Below are 23,032 nucleotides of genomic sequence, written 5' to 3' on the forward strand. Positions count from 1 at the left end.
GTTGGTGTTTGGCCCCAGGCAGCGGTGCATCCTGGAACTTGTAGTTTCTTTTGCTGCACGTTAGGATTTCGGTAGTAGTAGAGGTTTTGTCTGCCTTTGGTTTGTGGGTACGCTTGGAAGTGGAAGATAGTGCAACGGAAAGATTGAGACGTGGGAGTGGGTTTCCCATGCTAATAAAATCGTGCTCTTAATGAAGCAGCAGCTGCCTTTTGAAAAGTTGCAGGGCGAGTTGACGAGCATCTCAACGGCTCGCTTAATCCGCTAGCTTCATTTCCTTTTTTCCCGGTATCGCTCTGTGTTTACTGAAAACTAGCCACACCCCCACTCCCACTCTGGGAGCCGTTCTCCGCCCCCCAGTCTAGTCTCCTGGGTTTGTAGATTTTGAGCTCACTCACGGAAAGTCCAGGTGCTTTGATGCTCAATTTAGGAACCATATTTCCCATCCCCGCCCCTCACCCCCCACCCCCGGGCTTTGCCCACCCTGTCTCCGAATGCCCTCATCTTGCATTCTTTCGAACAGCCTTTCCTTTTTAATTGCTTTCCTGTGGTTAGATATAGGCACCTTTCCAAGAAGGCTGAAACAGCTAAATTAAGTTCACCCTCTACGGCTTTTATGGAGTGTGGCATGAAGAGGACGTTACGGTTAAGGCACTCGACGTTGCAAGTTACTCAGCGAGGCACTGTTGTATAATAATACCCACAAAAGGAAACTAGATACACTGGCGACTCAGTTTCTTTTTGAACTGATTAATGACTTTTGCCTGAAAGGCTTTTTTTTTTTTTTTTTTTTTTTTTTAAGTGTCAGTGCTGGGTAACAAATCCAGGGCTTTATGCATGCAGGCCACCATTCTATCACTGAGCTACATCCCCAGCCCTAAAAGGCTTTTTAAAATTTATTTTGGTCAGAAAAAGATATTGTATTTTTAGAATTAATCTCCAGAATAGAACATGATGCCCTATATTAACTTTTCAAAGCCTTTGCAGAAATAGTAAAGATTTTGGCTGTGTTAGTAGCTCAAGATGGAGTTTCATGAGGGTGGTGGGGGGCATTGGGGTGCAGATGAAACAGAGGGAAAACTGTAATAAACAATCTAGCTTCACTGCTTTTTAGTTACTTGCTTTTAATCATCAATTTTATAGGTCCCATAACTGTATATACTCCCATTAGCTTTGTTATAAATAACACCTCTGATACATGGTTTTTTAAAAAACATTTTTGTTAGTTATTGATGAACCTTTATTTATTTATTTGTTTATATGTGGTGCTGAGAATGGAACCCACAGCCTCACACATGCTAGGCAAGTGCTCTCCACTGAGCCACAACCCAGCCCCCTGCCCCCATACATGGGCCTAAATTGTTTTCCAGGAACTTGTAAAGATGCCTTTGTCTATCTCCAACTGGTTAAAACCACTAACCTTTTGTTTAGGCCTGTGCAGGTGTCCATGGGTGACCTTTGATAACAGAGGGGTAGCACTCACAGATCACCTGAATGCTGCTATTCTCCGGAATGAAGAGTTATGGAGTTTGATTACATGTGCATATATCACTGATTACTTCACTTTTCCCTGTCCATAATTGCCTTTCCCCTTGTCTAAGCCCACCCTGTTTCTTTTTTTCCCTAATATTTATTTTTTAAATTTTAGGTGGACACAATATCTTTCTTTTACACTTATGTGGTGCTGAGGATCAAACCCAGTGCCCCATGCATGCTAGGCGAGCACTTCACCACTGAGCCACAACCCCAGCCTCATGACCACTCTGTTTCTTGAACCTATAAATACCTTTCTCATGGTTTGGATATGCAATGACCCCTAAAGGCTCATGTATTGAAGACTTGATCCCTAATGATCAATGGTGGAGCTTTTGAGAAGTTATTGAATCATAAGAGCTCTAACATCATCATGATGGATTCATAGCTGAATGGATTTATTGGAGGGTGGTGTAAACTGTAAGAGGTAAGGCCTAGTTGGAGGAAATAGATTACTGGGGTGTGCCCCGAAAGGATATATCTGAAACCATGAACCAAGAGAAATCTTTACTCCTTTAAGTTGTTTTTCCCAGGTATTTTTGTCACAGTGACAACAAACTGACTAACACAATTCTAGATCTTATCCTTGGAGAGGAAGATTTGGGTCTAATTTTCCTCTTTCCACATGATTGGCACCTAGTGAATAAACTCTTTTGCAAAATTAATTGTTTTGTTAGCTGCTAAGAAGGAACTTTGTTTTTTTGAGAAGTACCAGGGATTGAACTCTGGAGCCTTTGACCACTGAGCCACATCCCCAACTGTCCTATTTTGTATTTTATTTAGAGACAGGATCTCACTGAGTTGCTTAGTACTTTGCTTTTGGTGAAGCTTACTTTGAACTTGTGATCCTCCAGCCTCAGCCTCCAGAGCTGCTGGGATTACAAGCCTGTGCCACTGCACTCAGCCCTAGGTAGGAACTTTTAGGGGCAAGAACCTGTGCTTGCAAGGGAAGAAGCTGCTACCCCATTAAATGACTGCTAACATTCACTAAGAGTTGTTTTGTTTTGTTTCAGAAAATGCCCTCCAGAGAAAATCACAAGGAACCTGCTTAAATTAGCCAAAATCACTGAGTCATTCTTTTAGGTGACCTAGAATAAAACTTGGTCATCATAATCTCATTGTAACCAGGCAGAGTGGCTTATGCCTGTAATCCCAGTGGTTTGGGAGGCTGAGGCAGGAGGATTGAAAGTTCAAAGTCAGCCTCAGCAATTTAGTGAGATCCTAGGCAACTCAGTGAGATCCTATCTCTAAGTAAAATATTTTTTAAAGGACTGGGAGATGTGGCTTAGTGGTAAAGTACCCCTGGGTTTAATCCTTGGTACAAAAAAAAAAAAAGTTCTCACTATGATTATGATGCTAATATCTCTCTCTCTCTCTCTCTCTCTCTCTCTCTCTCTCCCCCTCCCCCCTCTCTTTCTCTCTCTCTCTCTCTCCCCCTCTCTCCCCCTCCTTTCCTTCTCTCTCTCTCTCTCTCTCTCTCTCTGTGGTGCATGAGGATTGAAACCATGGTTTGTACGTTTGTACATGTGAGGCAAGCATTCCACCAATTGAGCTGTATACCCAGCCCATGATGATAAATTCTCTACTGAGTAGTTGGGGATCTGATCTACCATCTTTGAACATGCAGTGTATGAAGCATAATCTCCACTGTGCTAGTCAGTTTTTCATGATTGTGGCCAAAATATACTTGACAAGAACAACTTAAAGGAGGAAAGGTTTATTTTGGCTCACAGTTTCAGAAATTCAGTGCATGGCTGGCTGACTGCAAGGCAGAAACATCTTGGTGGAAAGCTGCACAGCTCATGTCAGTTCGGAAGGAGAAAGACATAGAGATAGAGATATAAATAAAGAAGTCAGAGCACATCCCAGTAATCTGCTTCTTTCAGCCATGCCCACCTGCCTACAGTTACTAGCTGGTACTGCATTCAAATTATTAATCCATCGAATGCATTAATCCCCTCAGGAGATTATAGCTCTTGTAATATAGTCTTTTCACTTCTGAACATTGATTCATTGCCTATCACATGATTTTTTCAAAGAACATTTCTCGATCCAAACTATTACTCCAACTAAGTTTGTTCAGGAATGTGCCTGCCTCTACAGGTCCTTTCAAGATGAAAATGCTTAAGTCTTTCCCATAAAATTCCCTTGCCTTCTGTCTTGAGAAAGACATTGCTTTAGGAAGTATCCCCTGTGCTCTTCTTACTTGCTGCAAGTAATAAGTCTTTCTTCTCTCTTTTATCTCTTGGTTGTGCTTATTGGCTTTGTATTCACCAAGAGGAAACCCATTGTATTTGGGTTATACTGACCATCAGGCAAAATGGGCCTGGCTCAGTAACAAACAGAAGGCTGTGGGCTCCATGGGCTCATTTTCAATTATATTTCCTCTTTTAGTTTAGAAGAAACAAGCAAACAATCAAAACCTCACAAACATTACATATGTTACAACAGTGGAGGTCATACCTTCTAAAAGTTACATCCATTTTCAATTTTTCCATAGGTTTCCATCTTCTTTTTAATTGCTTCAAGTGTTGAGGATTGAATCCAGATCCTCCTGCATGCTAGGTGAGAGTTCTATCACTGAACTATATCTCCAGCCCTTTCAACTTTTTATTTTTATTTTCCATTTTGGGGGGGTACGGGGATTGAATTCAGGGGCACTGAACCACTGAGCCACATCACCAGGCCTATTTTGTATTTTATTTAGAGACAAGGTCTCTCTGAGTTGCTTAGCGCCTAGCTTTTTGCTGAGGCTGGCTTTGAACTCTTGATCCTCTTGTCTCAGCCTCCAGAGCTGCTGGGATTACAGGCGCATACCATTGTTCCTGGCTCAACTTTTTGAGTCAGAGTCTCACTAAATTGCCCAGTTTGGCCTTGAATTTATAATCCTCCTGCCTCAACTTCTTGAGTAGCTGGTGTGTGCCACCACACGAAGCCTAGAGGCTATTTTCTTTTTAAGCAACCTTAGAATCAGTCTAAAATTCCATTCAAATAGCTTATATTCAACAAATATCTTTAAATTATAAGAATGGAAAATCTGTGTGACCATAAATAACAACCCTATGTAACTGTATAGCACAGTTTTCAGAATATAATCTCATTTTAGCTAATTAGAAACCTTGAGAAATAGAACAAGTATTTTCATCCAACAGTATCTGTAGGAAGAAAGTAAGCTTGACAAATGATATAAATTCAAATTCAATAACATTGAAAACACTTTTTGTATGAAAAAAAATTAAATAAGTATCAGTAAGATATTGGATAATGAATATGAATAACACTAAACTTTTTTTTTTTTTTTTAAGTGGCAGGATTGTGGGTATAGCTCAGTGGCAGAGTGCTCACTAAGCATGTGGGAGGGTTTGGCCTTAATCCCCAGCACCATTAAAGGAGGAGGAAGAGGAGGGGGGAGGGGGGATGAAAAAAATAACTATAGGAAAATTCATCACAAAATAGCATCATTTCATCCCTCTAGCGATCCTCTCCACTCCGTACCCCCAAATATTTTTGGAGTTGTCACGGAGATCACATTTTATTTTCGACTGTGAATTTGTTCCTCTCTTACGCAAACAAGATGCTGAATCGAAAACATTTCTCCTTTTTCCCCTGTACTGGGGAATGAAACCGAGGGCACTTTACTACTGAGCTACATCCCCAGTTCTTTTTACTTTTTAAAATATGATCTCAAATTGCCGAGGGTCCCGCTAAATAGTGGAAGCTGACCCCAAACTTGCAATCCTACCTCAATCTCCCAAACTGCTGGGATTACAGGCCTGTGCCCCTCTGGGCTAAAAACACTATTTTGAAATAGTGGTAAACCGTTATCTCTACCAGATCCTTCTTAAAGAAAGCTGAATGTGAAGTCGATTTGAAGACATTATGAGGCCAAATTAATCATGAGCTCCTTTTTCTGTAGCAATTTATATACCAGTATATCTCAATCATATTATGTTACACTGTTAACATCGTGGATTCCTGAGTTCATCCTCTGTTCCTACCTAAATCCTGTAAATAATATTATTAAACCATTTATTTATTTATTTATGTGTGTCTATGTAATGGGTCATGAACAATTGTGTATATGATGTGAATTCTGACAAAAATTTTGATAACAAGTATCAATATCACATGAGCATGTCTCGTTTTTCTATCATTTCAATGGCTACATCAAATTATTCACTTTTGTTCAAATCGTCTCATATTCCTTCCAATGGGATAGGCTAGAATCATTTCCTCAAAGCAAACAATTTTTTTAGGACCCAGAAAACGACGTCCGAAAGAATGAAGGACAGGCTTTGTCATTCTTGCACGGCTCTCCCCTCTGTCCTTCGGCCCTACTTTAATAAGGGCCAAACCCCAAGAAAGGGACGCAGGTCACAGATTGGCTTTGTAGATCTCGAGTCCAGGAGAGCGCGCCAGGCTCTCAGCTCAATTGGCCGGAACCCGTGGGGCGGGTAAGGTTGCAAGCCGGCCTCATATTCTGCGCACGCGCGGATGCCGGTCGGTCCCGACGCGTTGAGGCGTGCTCGGCGAACCGAAGTTGCAGTCTGTAAAGAGCAGCGTCTGGTCGCCCCCGGAGCAGTCCGCCGCCAGTTCCCGTCCGCGGGATGCTGCTGCTATCCTTGGGCGGCCAGTGGGCGGCCGGGCTGAGGCCTGGCGGGAAGAGGATGGCATGGTGGGCGGCTGCCGCGCTCCGAAGGCCCAGTGTGGCGGTCTCGCGAGCGATCTCCCGCAGCAGGCCCTGGGGGCCGGTCGTAGGCGGGAGCGCGGGGCTGCAAGGAGCCCACCCCCTTCTCCGGCGTCTTGGGCCAGTACAGGTCGGCTGTCCGAGGGCTCGGGCGACGTAGAGTTCGGACCTGGGAGCTTTCGTGGCTCTCCGAGACCTCTTTATCCTGACTGTTGTTGGCTAGAATGTGGCAGGAGCCCTCCCTGTGCGGGGCTCAGTCCCGCGGTTAGCTGCCTCCTCGAGTCTGGGAGCACCGTGGGAAGTGGAGAGTGGATTCTTTTCTGGGTGGTTCCAAAACTCTCTACCTGTGATTGCTGATCCAGACGGTTTCTGATGACAATTTGGTATTAGCTCCCTTTCTGCTCATAAGCAGAAGCTGGAAAGAGTTAATTTGTAAAGAAACTGGATGCAGCACCTAGGAATTGAACTGAAAGAATTCGAGTAACCTGTGTTCTATTTTCTAGATTAAGTGGCTTGACCACTCTCACCCCTACCCTTGGGGGATCGAACCCCAGGACCTTACTTTCGCGGGTGCTCTACCACCACTAAGCTGCATCCCCAGGCTAGGTGGCTTCATTTTTTTTTTTTTAATAAATATACTTTTTATTTATTTATTTATTTTTAATGTGGTGCTGAGGCTCGAACCCAGCATGTGCTAGGCGAGAGCTTTACCACTGAGCCACAACCCCAGCCCCCATAGGTGGCTCCGTTTTTTACGAGACCCCTTTTATCTCAGGAGAGAGATGAGGTGTGTACATTAATTCTTTAATTTTAATCTAAATAAATTGTCTCCTTCACTTATAAAATGTCAAGATTGGCAAGCCTGGTTGAAACGTAGAACTACTTAAGAAATTAGAATCGAATAGAATTTTAGCATAAAGGAATTGGGCAAGTCTTACATTTTGAAGTGTGGGCACTGTGTGGGGAACTCTTGTGTTTGGTGATATTTGATGAAGGATTTCGCATTTTCCATGTTAAGAAACAAGAAATGCAAAGTATTTACAAGGCCTTTAGGAAAAGACTTGCTCTTAAAAAATACTATGTATACTATAGAATTTGCAGTGTTTTACTTAGATTATTGTATTAAAATTAATTTATTTTCCTTCTTTTTCTTCCTTCCTCCCCTCCCCTCCCCTCCTCTTCGGTCCCTCCCTCCCTTCCTACCACTGAGCCACATTTATTTTTTATTTTGAGACAAGGTCTCACTAAGATGCTGAGGCTTACTTTGAACTTGCGATCCTCCTGCCTTAGCCTCTGGGATTAACAGGCGTCTGACACCATGCCTGAATAATTTTACTTATTTTGTTTTTGAAAAACCAATGCATTTAAATCAAATGAAAATGATGTTTTCATTAAGAAATTATCCTGTTTAACTTTTTACTTGTTTAAGGTCAAACTGAGAACTGGATGCAAGCCTACCAAGCTCTCAACTCAGCACCCTTCTCCTTTTGACTGAAATTAAGCAAAGTCGAGCTGATAACCAATTTGATTTCTTTAGCTCTGTAGCCTATATGGGAGAATTATTCTTGTCAGCTTATTGACAAATTCTCATCTACTCTTCATTATTTTTATTAAAATAACCTTTAAAAAATTAGAAGTTGATTCAAGATGCAATTTAATCTGTACTCATAATGGTCTCTTGTTTCAATAGATACCTGTTTGTTGGGATAGGTATGTTCGATACTTACATACACAACTTGACAAATCAGAAGATGGAAGGCTGATTTATACTGGGAATCTGGCTCGTGCAGTATTTGGTGGGTAATCAAAAATGAGGGGGTTCCTTTTTTTTTCCTTTTATTATAAAGAACATTTTTACTATATGTTGGGTATTATTTTAGCATCTCTTAATTACAAACCATAAAAATTAGATAATTTTTCCCTTAAAGCCTGTTGATAAGATGTAGAGGTTGAGATCTCTGCATTTTAGAGAGATTTAAAAAATATGTTTGAAGGCTTTCTTATAACTTTGTGATCTTATGACATTCACACTTCCATTCTTTGGTCATCTCTTAAGATGTTTAACAAATAACAAAAAGTGTAATGTTTGAATGTGCAGAGAAAAGTGGAAGATTACTGCTAAGAATTTTTTTTTGGGGGGGGAGTATAATAGGGGAACTTGTGACTAAATTTGACATTTAAAATGAGCATGGGGTTGGGGGGCATACCTCAGTGATAGAATGCTTGCTTACCATGCTTTAGGCCTTTGGTTTAATCCCCAGCATTGGAGGTGGTGGTGGTGGAAGAAGCATGTAATGCTCTTTTTTAAAATTTATTTTTTATACTTTTTAGTTGTTGATGAGCCCTTAATTAATTAATTAATTAATTTATATGTGGTGCTGAGAATCAAACCTGGTGCCTCATACATGCTAGGCCAGCACTCTACCACTGAGCCACAACCTCAGCCTATGTAATGCTTTTATAATTCGAAATTATATAAATTATGCATTTGTTCATATTATCTTAGAATTAGCAACAGAGACATTTATTTAGTGGTTTTCCTAAGTGGTAGAGAGTACTTGTGGAGGAGGAAAAGACTATTAAATAACTACAGGTTTAAAGCACTTTCCTTAGATCATAATTTAGCACAAAATACAGGTGGGAAAAACTTAGTAATATTATGATTTAAAGTACAATCAGAAATATCTGCAGGATTGATTTATAGCCTAGTATGGTCACCCACATTTGATGATGGTGTCAAAGTATAGTTTGCATTATTTAGAACTTTTTAGGAATAAGAACTGATTATAATCACAATTGAGTAGTATTCTAAAGTTAGTAGAACAATCAGTGTTATGTAGTTTCTTCTGAAGTTAATTCATAAATAGATCATTGAGTCTAGTGTCTTGTCTCGGGAAACCTACATTGATGTCATTGAGATATGTTTTAACAGTGATCCCTGTGTTATCTTTCTGTCTGAATACAAATGCTATTTCTTCAAATATAGGAAGATTTATTAACTTATATTTTGTTCCCACTTGACTCCTTTTTTGGAAACAATAAAACAGTTAATTTTGGTATGTGTAGGTTGTAATATTTGTGGAAGAGTCTAACTATCCATTAGAATTGTAATTTGGGTTCTTTCAATACTATGATTAGTAGGAAGTCACTCTGAGATTAATATTATATGGAAATTGAGGGAGAGACATTAAGATAGTAATACCATTCTTTTTTCTTTTTTTGGTACTGGGGATTAAACCTAGGGGTGCTTCATCACTAACCTGCATATCCAGCCCTTTTTATTTATTTAATTTTGAGACAGGGTCTCACTAAATTGCTGAGGCTGGCTTCTAACTTGTGATCCTCTTGCTTCTGTGTCCCATGTCACTGGGATTATAGGCATACACCATCATGCCAGGTTGCGGTACCATTCTTGAAGGTTTCCTAAACTTCTATTATGTAGACACTTGAAGGACATTTTATTTATTTATTTATTTAGTTTTGGAACTGGGGATTGAACCCAGAGGCACTTAACCACTGAGCCATCTCCAGCCCTTCTTTGTATTTTATTTAGAGACAGAGTCTTGCTTTAGTTTCTTAGGGCCTTGCTAAGTTTCTAAGGCTGGCTTGGAACTCTTGATCCTCCTGCCTCAGCCTCCCAAGTCGCTGGGATTACAGGCGTGTGCCACTGTGCCTGGCTTGAAGGACATTTTAGTTCTCAGTTATTGTTAATGAGCTGGAGATGTAACTTGGTGCTAAAGCTCCCCTGGGTTCAATCTCAGTTCCACAAATGAAACAAAAGGGCTGTGGATGTAGCTCAGTGATAGAGTGACTGACTATAATCCCCAGTATCACCCCCGACTCAAAAAAAAAAAAAAAAAGACTGAAGAAGAATATAACAGAAAGAACTTCATCAAGATGGAATTCCAGTTGGGTCTTTTAAGACAAGTAAAATTTGAATATGAAGAGTTGTGAAAGGGGGGAATCCCAGGCTCAGAAGTATTTCAAGCAAAGGTACAAAAGTGGGATAGCCAGAATATATTTAGAAAATAGCAATTACTTCATTCCTACAAAATAAAGTATACATGTGTATTAGTTTCCTTGAACTTTCATAATTACCAAAACCATGATGATTTTAAAACGGCAGGAATTTATTTTTCTAGTTCTAGAGGCTAGAAATAAAATCAAGGTATTGACTGGGCTTTGCTCTCTTTAAGGCTCCAAGGAAGAATTCTTCCTTGCCTCTTCGAGCTTCTGGCGGCTCCTGGCACCGCAGCATTCCTTCGCTTGTAGCTGTGTACCTCCTCTCTGCCTTGGTCTTCACATGACAGCCTTTTCTCTGTCCCTTGTTCATCATTTTCTGGCCTTAGGAGGACACTGCATTGGATTTAGGGCCCACCCTGGTCCAACACAATCTCATCTCAATCTTTAAAATTGCAAAGACCTTATTTTCAAAGGGTGGACATGAATGTGGTGGTGGTGGTGGTGGGGCAACTGTTTAACCCACTACAGTGTGACAAAAGTAATAGAGAAAAAAGGTGTTTTGGAAGGATTGAAGAGACTTTTCTGTATAGGAGGCAACTTGGTCCCCATTTTTCCCTTGTGTACCAGTGTCATGGCAAACTGCCTGTAGGAAGATGGAAGGAAATATTTTTAAATTACTTATGCACAATAATTAAGCCTCCAGCCAACAGCAGTGTATGAGTGTCTACTTTGCTAAAGCTTTACCAGTAGTATGTTGTGAAACTTCAGGCTTTTGCCAATTTGGGGGAAAAACGGCATCTTTAAAAAATATGTATATATATTTAGTCATAGTTGGGCACAATACCTTTATTTTATTTATTTTTTATGTAGTGCTGAGGATCGAATCTAGCACTTTGCACATGCTAGATGAGCGCTCTACTGCTGAGACACAACCCCAGCCCAAAACAGTATCTTACTGTATGATTTTTGTTTTTGTGTTGGCAGTACTGGGAATTAAACCTGGAGGCGCTCTACACTGAGCTACATCCAGCCCTTTTTTCCCTTATGACAGGGTCTTGCTAAGTCTCTGACACTGGCTTCTATCTTAGAAATTTTCCTGCCTCAGCCTTCCAAGTAGCTGGGGTTACAGGTGTGCATTACGGTGCTCAGGCCAATATGTTTCTTAAACCCTACTGGTATTTTTGTTTGTTTATTTATTTATTTATGGTGCTGGGGATTGAATTCAGGGGCACTCGACCACTAAGCCACATCCCCGGACCGATTTTGTATTTTATTTAGAGATAGAGTCTCACTGACTTGCTTAGTGCCTCACTTTTGCTGAGGCTAGCTTTGAACTCATGATCCTCCTGCCTCAACCTCCCAGTCTGCTGGGATTACAGGTATAATCATATGCTTATGATACAGGAAGAAGAGGCAGGTTGCTTGATAGAATTGCCCATGTTAAAAATTTTTGTGTTACCTGTTAGTAGAGTTTTATTTGAAAACCTGCTGTCTGGATCAACTTTTATAGTATAAAACAGTTCTTTGAGGAATATTAAATCTTTTAATGGTTGAGGCTGTATAACCCTAAAGCAGATTTCTTACCTAGTGAGGCAGTGAGTTATAATGGCCTTTGGTATGGACTAGAGTCAACTTGATTGGGTTTGAATCCCAGTCCAGGTACTTCATAGCTATATATCATTGCAGAAGTCTCATCTTTCTCATTTTTTTAAATCTTATTTATTTTCTTCACATTTCTGGTGATCAACCCAGGGCCTCACATGCACTAGGCAAGAACTCTACCATGAGCTACGACCTCAGACATAATCTTATTTTTTAAATGGGCTGATAATGACAATTGTACATCCATCTTATAGGACTTTTCTGTGAATTTCATGAATAAAAAATGAAAAATCTGTAAAGTGTTCAGACAGAGCCCATCATAAAATAAGCGCTATGTTTGTATTTTGATTTTGTTGATGTTTCAGTGGTGATATAGGAAGAAAAGGTAGAAGAATTACTAGGATAATTTATAAAATTTAAATGTATTAACCCTCTTCCATTTTCTTTTTCCATTTAGGTGTGAAATGTTTCTCTTATTCTACAAGTATGCTCAGCCTTGCATTTCTACCGTACATTTTAGCACAAAATAATGTTGTATTTGGAAGTCTGCCTTTGCAAATCTTATTTTATGGCATCATAGGAAGCTTTACAGTGATCACTCCAGTGCTGCTTCACTTTGTTACAAAAGGCTATGTTATTCGGCTATACCATGAGGCCACAACGGATACTTACAAAGCCATTACTTACAGCGTCGTGCTTTCAGAAAAGAGTACGGTATTTCACCAGAATGATGTGAAGATTCCAGACAGCACACATCTTTTTACCACATTTTATGCTAAAACAAAATCATTGTTAGTTAATCCAGGGCTCTTTCCAAACCCTGAAGACTATAACCATCTAATGGGTTATGACAAACCATTCACTTTTGACACAGAAGAAACCAATGAAAAGAAGCAGTTTGAGGATGAGAAATGAGCTTGTTGTTTGTTTTTATGTTTGTGCTTAAGTGTGATTTTTGTTTCATTGTATGATAAGATCGTCTTTACTTTTGTGTTGTTAGTGATTATTAAAAATAATTTAGAACTATCAGATTCTAATTTTCAGAGAATGATGTCCCTTTATAATAAAATAAGCTATGTTTGTAAAACAAAGCAGAGTATCATTTTTGTTTTAAAAAGTGTGAATATTTGTTGGATATGGTGGTGCACTCCTGTAATCCTAGTTACTCTGGAGGCTGAGATAGAAGGATCATAAGTATAAAGCCAGAATGTTAAAAAGAGAGAGAGAGACTGGGGATATAGCTCAATGGTAGATTGTCCCTGGGTCCAGTCCCCAGTAATGGAGGGAAAAATGTGAATATTTATGTACCTATTGATGTATACATGGATTATATGTGGTTGCCTCTAAATGGGGAATCAGATGTCAAAAGCAATAAGGAGAGATATTTTTCTTGAGTTTGGAATTTTTAATTATATGAATATTTTTTTTTCCTTTTTGAAAAATTCACAAATTATGCGGTTTGTCTCCTTTGGTTCAGAATACAGGTTTTTGCTTCCCTTTCCATGGTGGCCCATCATGAGCGTCCATGAACGGTTGAGTTTGTGGTCAGCTCCCAAATGGCAACCTAAGTAGAGCTATCTTCAGTGCCATCTGTCTTTCCACATATGCTCTTCTTCCTTGGCACACTTTATCAGAATAGAAAAATCATTGATACTAAATAGAGGGACAATACCTTCTATAAAATAGCAATCTATGCTAACTTTATTTAGAATTTGCATTTTAAGATTTTTATCTCTAATGGTAAAATGGAAGTTATTCTTGCAAAGGATTCATCAAGGAACAAGAGGCTTCAAACCATGCTATTTAGGTAGGTAGATGTTTAAGTGCCTAGAATGTGCCTGGTACTTTGCTAGATACTAGAGTAACAGGAGCAAAACACTCAGTCTATCTTTATGGAGTTGGCTAACAGCTGTCTTGTGGCCAACCATGATAGTAAATTTAAATTGAATCTTGGCCAGGTGTGGTGGTACACAACTATTCACAGTGACTCAGGAGGCTGAGGCAGGAGGATTGCAGCCTCAGCAACTAATGCGACCCTCTTTCAAAATACATAAAAAAGGCTAGGGATGTAGCTCAGTGGTGAAGTACCCCTGAGTTTCATTTCCAGTATTGGAAAAAACAAAAACAAAACTATGCCTGGTATGTATACGAGGGAGGTTGATGGGGGCAGCAGGACTAGGCATAACTAGTTCGAGAAAAAGTTCTTTCAAATCTCAGGTTGCCAGAAGCTTATTCATAGGGAATAGCTTGAGGTAGAAAAGTCATCCTTCTGTGACCTAGAGCCTGCCATCTATTAGGATTGGCCAGCTCATCAGATTCAAAATCCCCCAAACCCCATTCCTCTGTGCCATCTTGTACTCACACTGGGCCTCTGGTTGATCGTTCTTCAGTTCTTTATGGCCTAGATAGATGCTTGTTCTTAATCTAGCAGACAATGGGGTATCTTTCTATAAATATATGCCATCATCATATGTTCATTGTGAATATACTAGAAAGTCAGCAAACAAAAACACACACCCCTGCCACAATAACAAACCCCAAAATCATTCCTACTTCCACCTAGGGGGAAAAATTGGTTAACATTTTAAGGTTTTCTTGATTTCCTCTCAACTTGTTTTGAGAACCAAATTTCTCGATTGGTACAAAAGCCTTTACTGTAATAAACCCAAGATATAATTTATACAAATGTAAACATTTATATTTACCTCAACAAAAATGCAAAGACACATTTCACAAGATACAAAACCAGGAAATATTCATTGGACACACTACTATTCTGTAAGTGTCCATCATGAAGTGAACTGCAAGAAACTGACAGCAGGGAGGGCCTGATTCCCCCATAGTTTCCTGTCTAATGCAAGTTACTTTCAGAATATTGTTTCTCCCAATCACAGTAGTTCAGGAACTGATGATCATTCCCTCAAGCTTTCCCACAGTCCACACACAGTAAAATAAGCCTGAACTTGACCAGTATGTGACCTTCTTGGGGTGGCGGTAGTGAGCACCTCTAGTGCAGAGGAACCCAATGCAAAAGTGTCAATCAACAAGTGCAAACAAAGAACTGATGAGATAGGGGTGTAGAAATCCTGACATGTGCAACAGCTGACTGTGTGCCTGCATAACCTCCCCTCCCTGTTATTGTTTTGTTTTGTTTTTTGGTCTGGATAAACTTTACTCCTTGTATTCTTAACTAGCAACCTAGGGAGCCCTAATCCATGTACTGTCTACCTTGTGCTCAAGCACAAAACCCCAATGAAGCCTTGTTCAGATGGTATTACTTGCCTCTGCAATTTCTTTTCCAAATTGAGTCAAAGAGCCTTTGAACTGGTAAAACTAAGATCTGGTAAATCAAAAAGAGCTGTACTTTCACCTTTTTGTAATTTTCTATTTTGAATTGAGCAAAATAACTCCATGAAAGCTGGATGCAGAGACATCTCTCTGTAATCCCAGTGAACTGGGGAGGCTGAGGCAGGAGAATCAAAAGTTTGAGGCTGCTTAGTGAGACTGTCTCAAAATAAAAACAATTAAAAAGGGTTGGAGTTTTTGCTCAGTGGTAAAACGTCCCTGGGTTCAATCCCCAATATAACAACAACAATAAAATAATAGGTAATTTACAATCTCACACTCTGACAAGGTGTGAATATAACTTTATTTATTTATTTTTTTAAAGAGAGAGAGAGAGAGAATTTTTAATATGTATTTTTTAGTTTTCGGCGGACCCAACATCTTTGTTTGTATATGGTGCTGAGGATCGAACACGGGCTGCACGCATGCCAGGCAAGCGCGCTGCCACTTGAGCCACATCCCCAGCCCATGAATATAACTTTAAACACCCTACACTCATGTGATCTTTTTTTGCCATCAGGGAAAAACAGTTTTATTAGCTGCTGTCAGAATAATTAAGAAGATAACTTGTTTGGGAGGGGAAAATAAAAAAGCTTAGGCTAAATGGGTGACTTCAAGAGCCTGGTCTGGAGTGAGAACAGAACACAGAAAGGATCAGCATGTATAAGAGCATGACAGTTCATCAAAATAAGTCAGCAGAAAGAACTCAGGCTGAGGGAAGAAGAAATATATGTACTTTTTAATGTGACTTTTCTACCCTCACCCAGGCAAAATAATCTCAGAAAGACTGGGGAGGTAACGAGTCTGCCATTGTCCAGGGGGAAAGGTGGTGAGTCCGTTTTATTTGAATCTCAAAAGGCTGGGTGATTCCAGCTAACATCTGGGGATATTTCAGATAATAAGCCTATTCACAAAAATATATATCATTGCAATCCTTTTTCTGAATGTAGATTTCATTGTACTGAAAACCCTCTATTTTGGGGTGCAAAAGTAACAAAATGATCCAGGCGTGGTCGTGTATACTTGTAATCCCAGCAGCTCAGGAGGCTAAGGCAGGAGGATCACAAGTTCAAAGCCAGCCTCAGCAATTTAGTGAGGCCTTAAGTAACTCAGTGAGACCCTGTCTCTAAATAAAATACAATATAGAGCTGGGGTGTGGCTCAGTGGTTAAGTGCCCCTATATTCACTCCTCAGTACCAAAAAAAAAAAAAAAAAAAAAACAGTAACAAAATGGCTATTAGATATAAAAGATAGTCTTAGTTTGAATGTATTTGCTAAAATAGTATTCAAATTATTTAAGAATACCGCTTTTGTTGTTGCTTTTCTTTCTATTGCAGATTTCAAACATACAAAAGTAGACAGAAGGGACTGGGTTACAGCGTAGTGGTAGAGCGCTTGTGTAGCATCTAGTGAGGCACTGGATTTGATCCTCAGCGCCACATAAAAATAAATGAATAAAGTAAAGGTATTGTGTCCATTTACAACTAAAAAAAATTTTAAAAAGTAGACAGAAGTATACAATGAATTTGCAGTGTTCTATCATCCATAATCAACAATGACCAATTTATAGTCAGTATTGTCTCATCTAGACCGTGACCATTTGCCATATTAGGATATGCAGGTGTGCTTGCCCACACACACACACACACACACACACACACACACACACACACATATATATATATATATATATATATATATATATACATACATACATATGTACCACTGAACCATATCCCAAGTCTGACATTTCTTCTCTTAAATCTTCAATTTTGTAACTACAAGATAAGGACTTCTTAAAAAATTATAACCATAGTGCCATTATCATAGCTACAAAACAAAAACAACCCTAATGTCAAAATTCAATCTATTTAAAATTCTAATTGTTTCATTTTACTTGGATTGAGATCTAAATAAGTTTCACACTTTATTTATATCAATTGTTGGTATTGGGACATTTTATTACTGAGTCACATCCCCAGTCCTTGTTATCTTTGATTTTGAGACAGGGTGTTGCTCATTTGCTGAGGGTCTCACTAAATGGCTCAGGCTGGCCTCTAATTTATAATCCTTCTGCCTCAGCCTCCCAAGTCACTGGGATTACAAGTGTCACCACTGTGCCCTTCTGAAATGCCTTTTAAGACTCTTATGGGTCCCTTCATTTCTTTTGCTCCTTTTTCCCCCTTTGTGAATTATCTCTTGAAGAAACTAAGTTATTTGTCCTTTAGATCTTCTTATAGTTTAGATTTTCTGATTATATCCTGGGAGGCATATTTTAATATGATTCCCTGTCTTCAGTTTTTTCCATAAATTGGTAGTTGGATCTTAAAGAGTCACCAGAGAGATTTGATTAGCTTGGATGACTTCATAGATGATTGTATGAGTTATTTATTTTTGTGCAAAAAAATTGCCCAAAACAACTGTGTCTGTGTCTGGAATTGGGGAGTGGCTTAGCGGAGTGGTTCTTTCATGAGATTGCCATCAACATTAGCAGGTGCTGCTGTCATCTGGGGTCTGGCCTGGAGCAGAAAGGACTGGCTTACTCACATGACTGACTGGTGCTAGCTTTTTGGCAAGATACTTCAGTTTCTCACCAAATGGATCTTTCTTTAGGGCTTCTTGCTTCCTCCAGAGCAAGTGAACCAAGAGCACAAGGTGGAAACTACAAGGTCTAGCAGGACATTTTCATTGCGTGATACTTTATTGGTTACAGTCAACTTTATTCAGTATTTGATGTGCTTACCAGGAGGTGAGGCTCATTGAGAGCCATCTGGGAGGCTGGCTACCACAATGTTTTTCCATTAATTTTTTTTTTTTTTTAGTTGTTGATGAACCTTTATTTTATTCATTTATTTATATGTGGTGCTGAGAATTGAACCCAGTGCTTCACATGTGTGAGGCAAGTGCTCTATCACTGCGCCCCATCCCCTATTAACTTTTTTTTAGCTTGCTCTTTGTGTTGTTAGCAACCACGGATGCTCAATGCCTAAAAGCACTAATTCACTAAGATATATATATATATATTTTTAAATCCACCTGCTATTATTTGTTTATTTATTTATTTATTGCGATTCTAAGGATTGAACCCAGGGCCTCACATATGCTAGGTGATCACTCTACCACTGAGGCACAACCCTAGTCCAAAATGATTATATTCTAGCATTCTTTTTTTTCATGTATTAGTAGAAATACCCCCAAAAGTAGAGAAAAGAGCCCAAGAAACTAAGAAAAACTTGCTCTTCTTTATTTGGTTACTCAGTAGTTCATTTTGTATAGAAAAGTCAGGCTAAGTGCTTGATTCTCTCCCTTTATTTAAATTGCATGTAAATGGAAGGAGACCCTCAGGGGTATACAAAATTACATACAAGAGGAAGTGAGGGGAAAGGAGGAAAATATAAGGGGGAGAAATGAATTACAGTAGAGGGGGTAGAGAGAGAAGAGGGGAGGGGAGGGGGGAGGGGGGATAGTAGAGGATAGGAAAGGCAGCAGAATACAACAGACACCAGAATGGCAATATGTAAATCAATGGTTCTGCAACTGATGTGATTCTGTAATCTGTATATGGGGTAAAAATGGGAGCTCATATCCCACTTGAATCAAAGTGTGAAATATGATATATCAAGAACTATGTAATGTTTTGAACAACCAACAATAAAAATTAATTAAAAAAAAATACTAGGGATGTACTCAGTGGTAGAGCACCCCGGGTTCAATCCCTAGTACCAAAAAAAAAAAAAAAAAAAAAAATCAAAATTAGAATTGGGCTGGGGATGTGGCTCAAGCGGTAGGCGCTCGCCTGGTATGCACAGAGCACTGGTGGGTTCGATGCTCAACACCACATAAAAATAAAAATAAACATAAACATATTGTGTCCACCTAAAAAACTAAAAGATAAATATTTAAAAAAAATAGAATTGTTTTTCTAGCAGTATCTGATAATAATTAGAAAACAATTATGCTATGAACTTGTGGACTTAAATGTATTTAATTGCATTTCAATTTATTTCAGATATTATATTATCTAACTTACATTATCTATATAAACATTAGTGTTTATGTAGTCATATAGGTAGACTTTATGGCATATAAATTATATGGTATATGTAGTATATATATATGTGTGTGTGTGTGTGTATATATTTATAGTCATACAGGTTGTTTATTTAATGATGTCATAATATGTTCATGACCTTATCACCATAAAATGTGAATGTTACTTTATATGACAAAAATAATTTTATAAAATAAATAATTTTATGGATATGATGACATTAAGGATTTTGAGTTGAGTTATACTGGATCATCCTGCTGGGTCCATTGGAATCCAAGGTCCTTATAAGAGGGAGGCAGGGGATCAGAGGAGAAGCCAATGGCCAGATGGAAGCACAAATAGGATGAATGAATTTTGAAGATGGAGGGGGATACAAGGACTGCAGCACTGTAGGCTGAGAAAGGCAAAGAAAAAGATCCTCCCCCTAGAGTGTCCAGAAGGAACCAGCTTGGCTGACACTGAAACAGGGTGGTAACATGGCAACTTCACCATTCCAGGACCCAGGGGCTGAACTCTAGGACCTGATCTAAAATGACCTAGAGAGTCTGGCAGAATCAAGTCTCCAGTGAGCAGAAACTGAAGAACAAGCACAGGACCTAGAGGACCCATGCCAGGGCCATCAGCAGTTGCAGGATCAACCAAAATAATGGAGAGACCAGAAACTTCCAGTTACAAAGTACCTACAAGTTCCTGGACCTGGGTATAGGCGGACTATTTCACCAGGACTTCACCAGGACTCAGGGTTAAAACTAACTAGGCCCCAACCTTTAAAATTCCTTCTCTGTGGGCCAATAAGGGAAACAGATATGAGCATGACTCTTGGCACCTTGTAGGACCTACAATAAACTGTTTTCTTTTTGCAAAACTGATGCCATAGTATTGACTTACATGTACCTCTGATAGCGAGCCTTGGCTCAGTATCAACACTTGGACTTTAGTCCAGTGAAACTGATTTTGGACTTCTGATTTCCAGATTGTAAGAGAATACATTTGTATCATTTTAAGCCACTAAATTCATTATTGCTGCAGTAGGAAACTAATAACACTCATCTTTGGTTAGGAGAGTATCTTTAAATTGGTTACTAATAAGATAAAATGTTCCTGGCTCATTTTGTACATTTTCTGCCCCAGACCTGGAATGACAAATTTTCCAAGGAACTGTGGATCCTTTTAGGTGGAAATATTTTAAGATCTCTAGCGGGTGCTGGGCTTGAGGATACACACTTGTAATCCCACCGTCATAGGAGGCTGGGACAGGATTGCAAATTCAAGGCCAGTTTCAGCAATTTAGCAAGACTGTGGCAAAATAAAAAATAAAAAGAGTGGGGGGTATAGCTCAGAGGTAGAGCACTCCTGGGTTTGAGCCCTAATACCAAAAAAAAAAAAAAAAAAAAAAAAAAAAAGGAAATTTCTCTACGGGTTATTCATGGACTCTCCCCTCTCCCCATCTTTTAAGTTTATTTTAAAATTGTGCTAAAAATAAAACATAAAATTTGTCAACTTTTACAAAGCTGGAGGTAAAACTCAGGGCCTCACACATAAGTACTCTACCATTAAACTACATCCCAACCCATAAACTTTACCTTCTTTTTTTTTAATATTTATTTTTTAGTTGTACACAACACCTTTATTTTGTTTGTTTATTTTTATGTGGTGCTGAGGCTCAAACCCAGGGCCTCACACCTGCTAGATGAGTGCTCTACCGCTGAGCCACAACCCCAGCCCTTTTTTTTTTTTAAACACTTATTTTTTAGTTGTAAATGGATCTTTTATTTATTTATTTATTTATATGTGGTGCTGAAGATCGAACCCAGGGCCTCACACATGCCAGGCAAGTGCTTTATCACTGAGCCACAACCCAGCCCCTAAACTTTACCTTCTTAATAAATTTTAAATGTGCAGTTCAACAGTGTTAATTATATTCACATTGTTATGCAAAAAAATTTCTAGAACTTTTTCATTTTGCAAACCTGAAACCCTATGCCCATTGGACAACTTCCCACATCCCATCTTCCCTTCCTCCCAGAAGTTTTTCCATATATATATATATATATATATATATATTTTTTTTTTTTCTTTTTTGCAGTACTAGGGATTGAACCCAGGTATGCTCAATGCCTGAGCTACATCCCTGGCCCTTTTATTTATTTATTTATTTTTAAATTTTGGGGCAGGGTAAGGACAAGTTGACCAGGCAGGCCTTGAACTTGCAATCCTCCTGCCTCAGTCTCCTGAGTAGCTGGGATTACAGATGTGCAGCATCACATCCAGCTGGGTTTTTGCATTTTTTTATATGGAAAAATATCACTGTTCTATAGCAAAAGTTTTTACCAACATATCATTATTTTCCTCTGATGTGTGCAGATCTCTAAGCTACAACTCTGTGTAGGGTTAGGCTACTAACCCTGAACTACTCCCTATAAAGGATTTCTTCAGCAAAGCATTTAAAAGGAATAGCCGGGTCTGGGACTGTAGCTCAACTGTAGAGCACCTGCCTTGCACGTGGGAGGCACTGGATTCAATCCTTAGCACCACTTATAAATAAATAAATAAATAGTGACCATCTACAACTTAAAAAAAAAAAAATTAATAAAAATAAATAAAAAGGAATAGCTGCTTTCCCCTCCCCCCACTTTTTTTGGATACCAGGGATTGTATCCAAGGACATTTAATCACTGAGCCACATCCCCAGCCCTTTTTATTTTATTTTATTTTTTTTTCATTTTGAGACAGGATATCCCTAAATTGCTGAGGCTGGCTTTGAACCTGTGATCCTCCTGCCTCCTGAGTCCCTGGGATCACAGGAGTACCCAGCAGGAATAGCTGCTTTCATAAAACAGAGTGAGTTTTGAAATAAAACATATGACACACAAAAAATATTGACGTTTTATTGGTGGAATTCAAAATATTCTCTTGAAGGCTGGGTGGAAGTCAGGGGTAAAACAACTTATCTAGCATGCTCAAAGTCTTGGCTTGGATTCCCAATACCCTACTATAGGGAACTTAACGGAACCGAACCGAACCAATTCCTGGTAGCTCTAATTTGTTGTAGGTGAGTGCGCATGCTCAAGACTGGTGAGGCCACACATAGAGCTCAGAACTACAGCTGGTGTCCCCTGTAGGGTGTCTTCTAGCGGGTTCTGTACATGTGATTGAACCTGCTACTGAGCAGAAATAGTTTGCGTGAAAATTTTCAGTTCGGATCTATATGTCCATGAGCCATCAAAAATTGTTGAATGAAGAGGTTGTGGGGGCAGAGCGCAGTGGCGCCCGCCTGTAATCTCAGGGGTTGGTGGGGGCGGGGCTGAGGTAGGAAGATTTCAGAGTTCAAAGCCAGTCTTAGCAAAAGCCAGGAGCCAAGCAACTCAGTGAGACCCTGTCTCTAAATAAAATACAAATAAGGGCTGGGAATGTGGCTCAGAGATGGAGTGCCTCTGAGTTCAATGCCCAGGGTGGGGGTGAGGACGTGGGGGAGGGTGGAGGTTGTGCCATAGAACAACAATGCAGGTGGAAAAAGTGCATCTGTTGAGGTTTAAAAAGAGTTCAACAGGTGGTTTCTTTGCTATTGCCTGGCAAATGTCTCAAGTGTGTTGTTTTTAAAGCTCTGGTTGCTTTAAATTTGCATCAAGTGTTCAAAAAGAGTGCATTAAAGTAATTTCCCTCTCTCCCCTTGCAGGGAGTGCTTAAATCTCAATCTCTCTCTCTCTCTCTCTCTCTCTCTCTCTCTCTCTCACACACACACACACACACACACACACACACACAGTCACACGTGCACATAGAAAGAGGAAACAGTTGGATAGGAACTCAGAAATCATGTGACTGATGACTAAGTTAAATCTTTCCTATTTACT

General features: G+C 39.4%; 1 protein-coding gene across 1 annotated transcript; it reads left to right on the plus strand.

Annotated features, from left to right (window-relative positions):
• Positions 1-6,025: 6,025 nt before the first annotated feature.
• On the plus strand, positions 6,026-12,873 carry Tmem70 (transmembrane protein 70). Its single transcript, XM_076835677.1, has 3 exons — positions 6,026-6,347; positions 7,908-8,013; positions 12,240-12,873. Exons 1-3 carry the CDS (start codon positions 6,138-6,140, stop codon positions 12,695-12,697), a joined length of 774 nt encoding a protein of 257 aa, XP_076691792.1. The 5' UTR covers positions 6,026-6,137; the 3' UTR covers positions 12,698-12,873.
• The last annotated feature ends 10,159 nt before the right edge of the window (positions 12,874-23,032 follow it).

The sequence above is a fragment of the Callospermophilus lateralis genome, chromosome 16, assembly GCF_048772815.1.
Source record: "Callospermophilus lateralis isolate mCalLat2 chromosome 16, mCalLat2.hap1, whole genome shotgun sequence".
NCBI lineage: Eukaryota > Metazoa > Chordata > Mammalia > Rodentia > Sciuridae > Callospermophilus > Callospermophilus lateralis.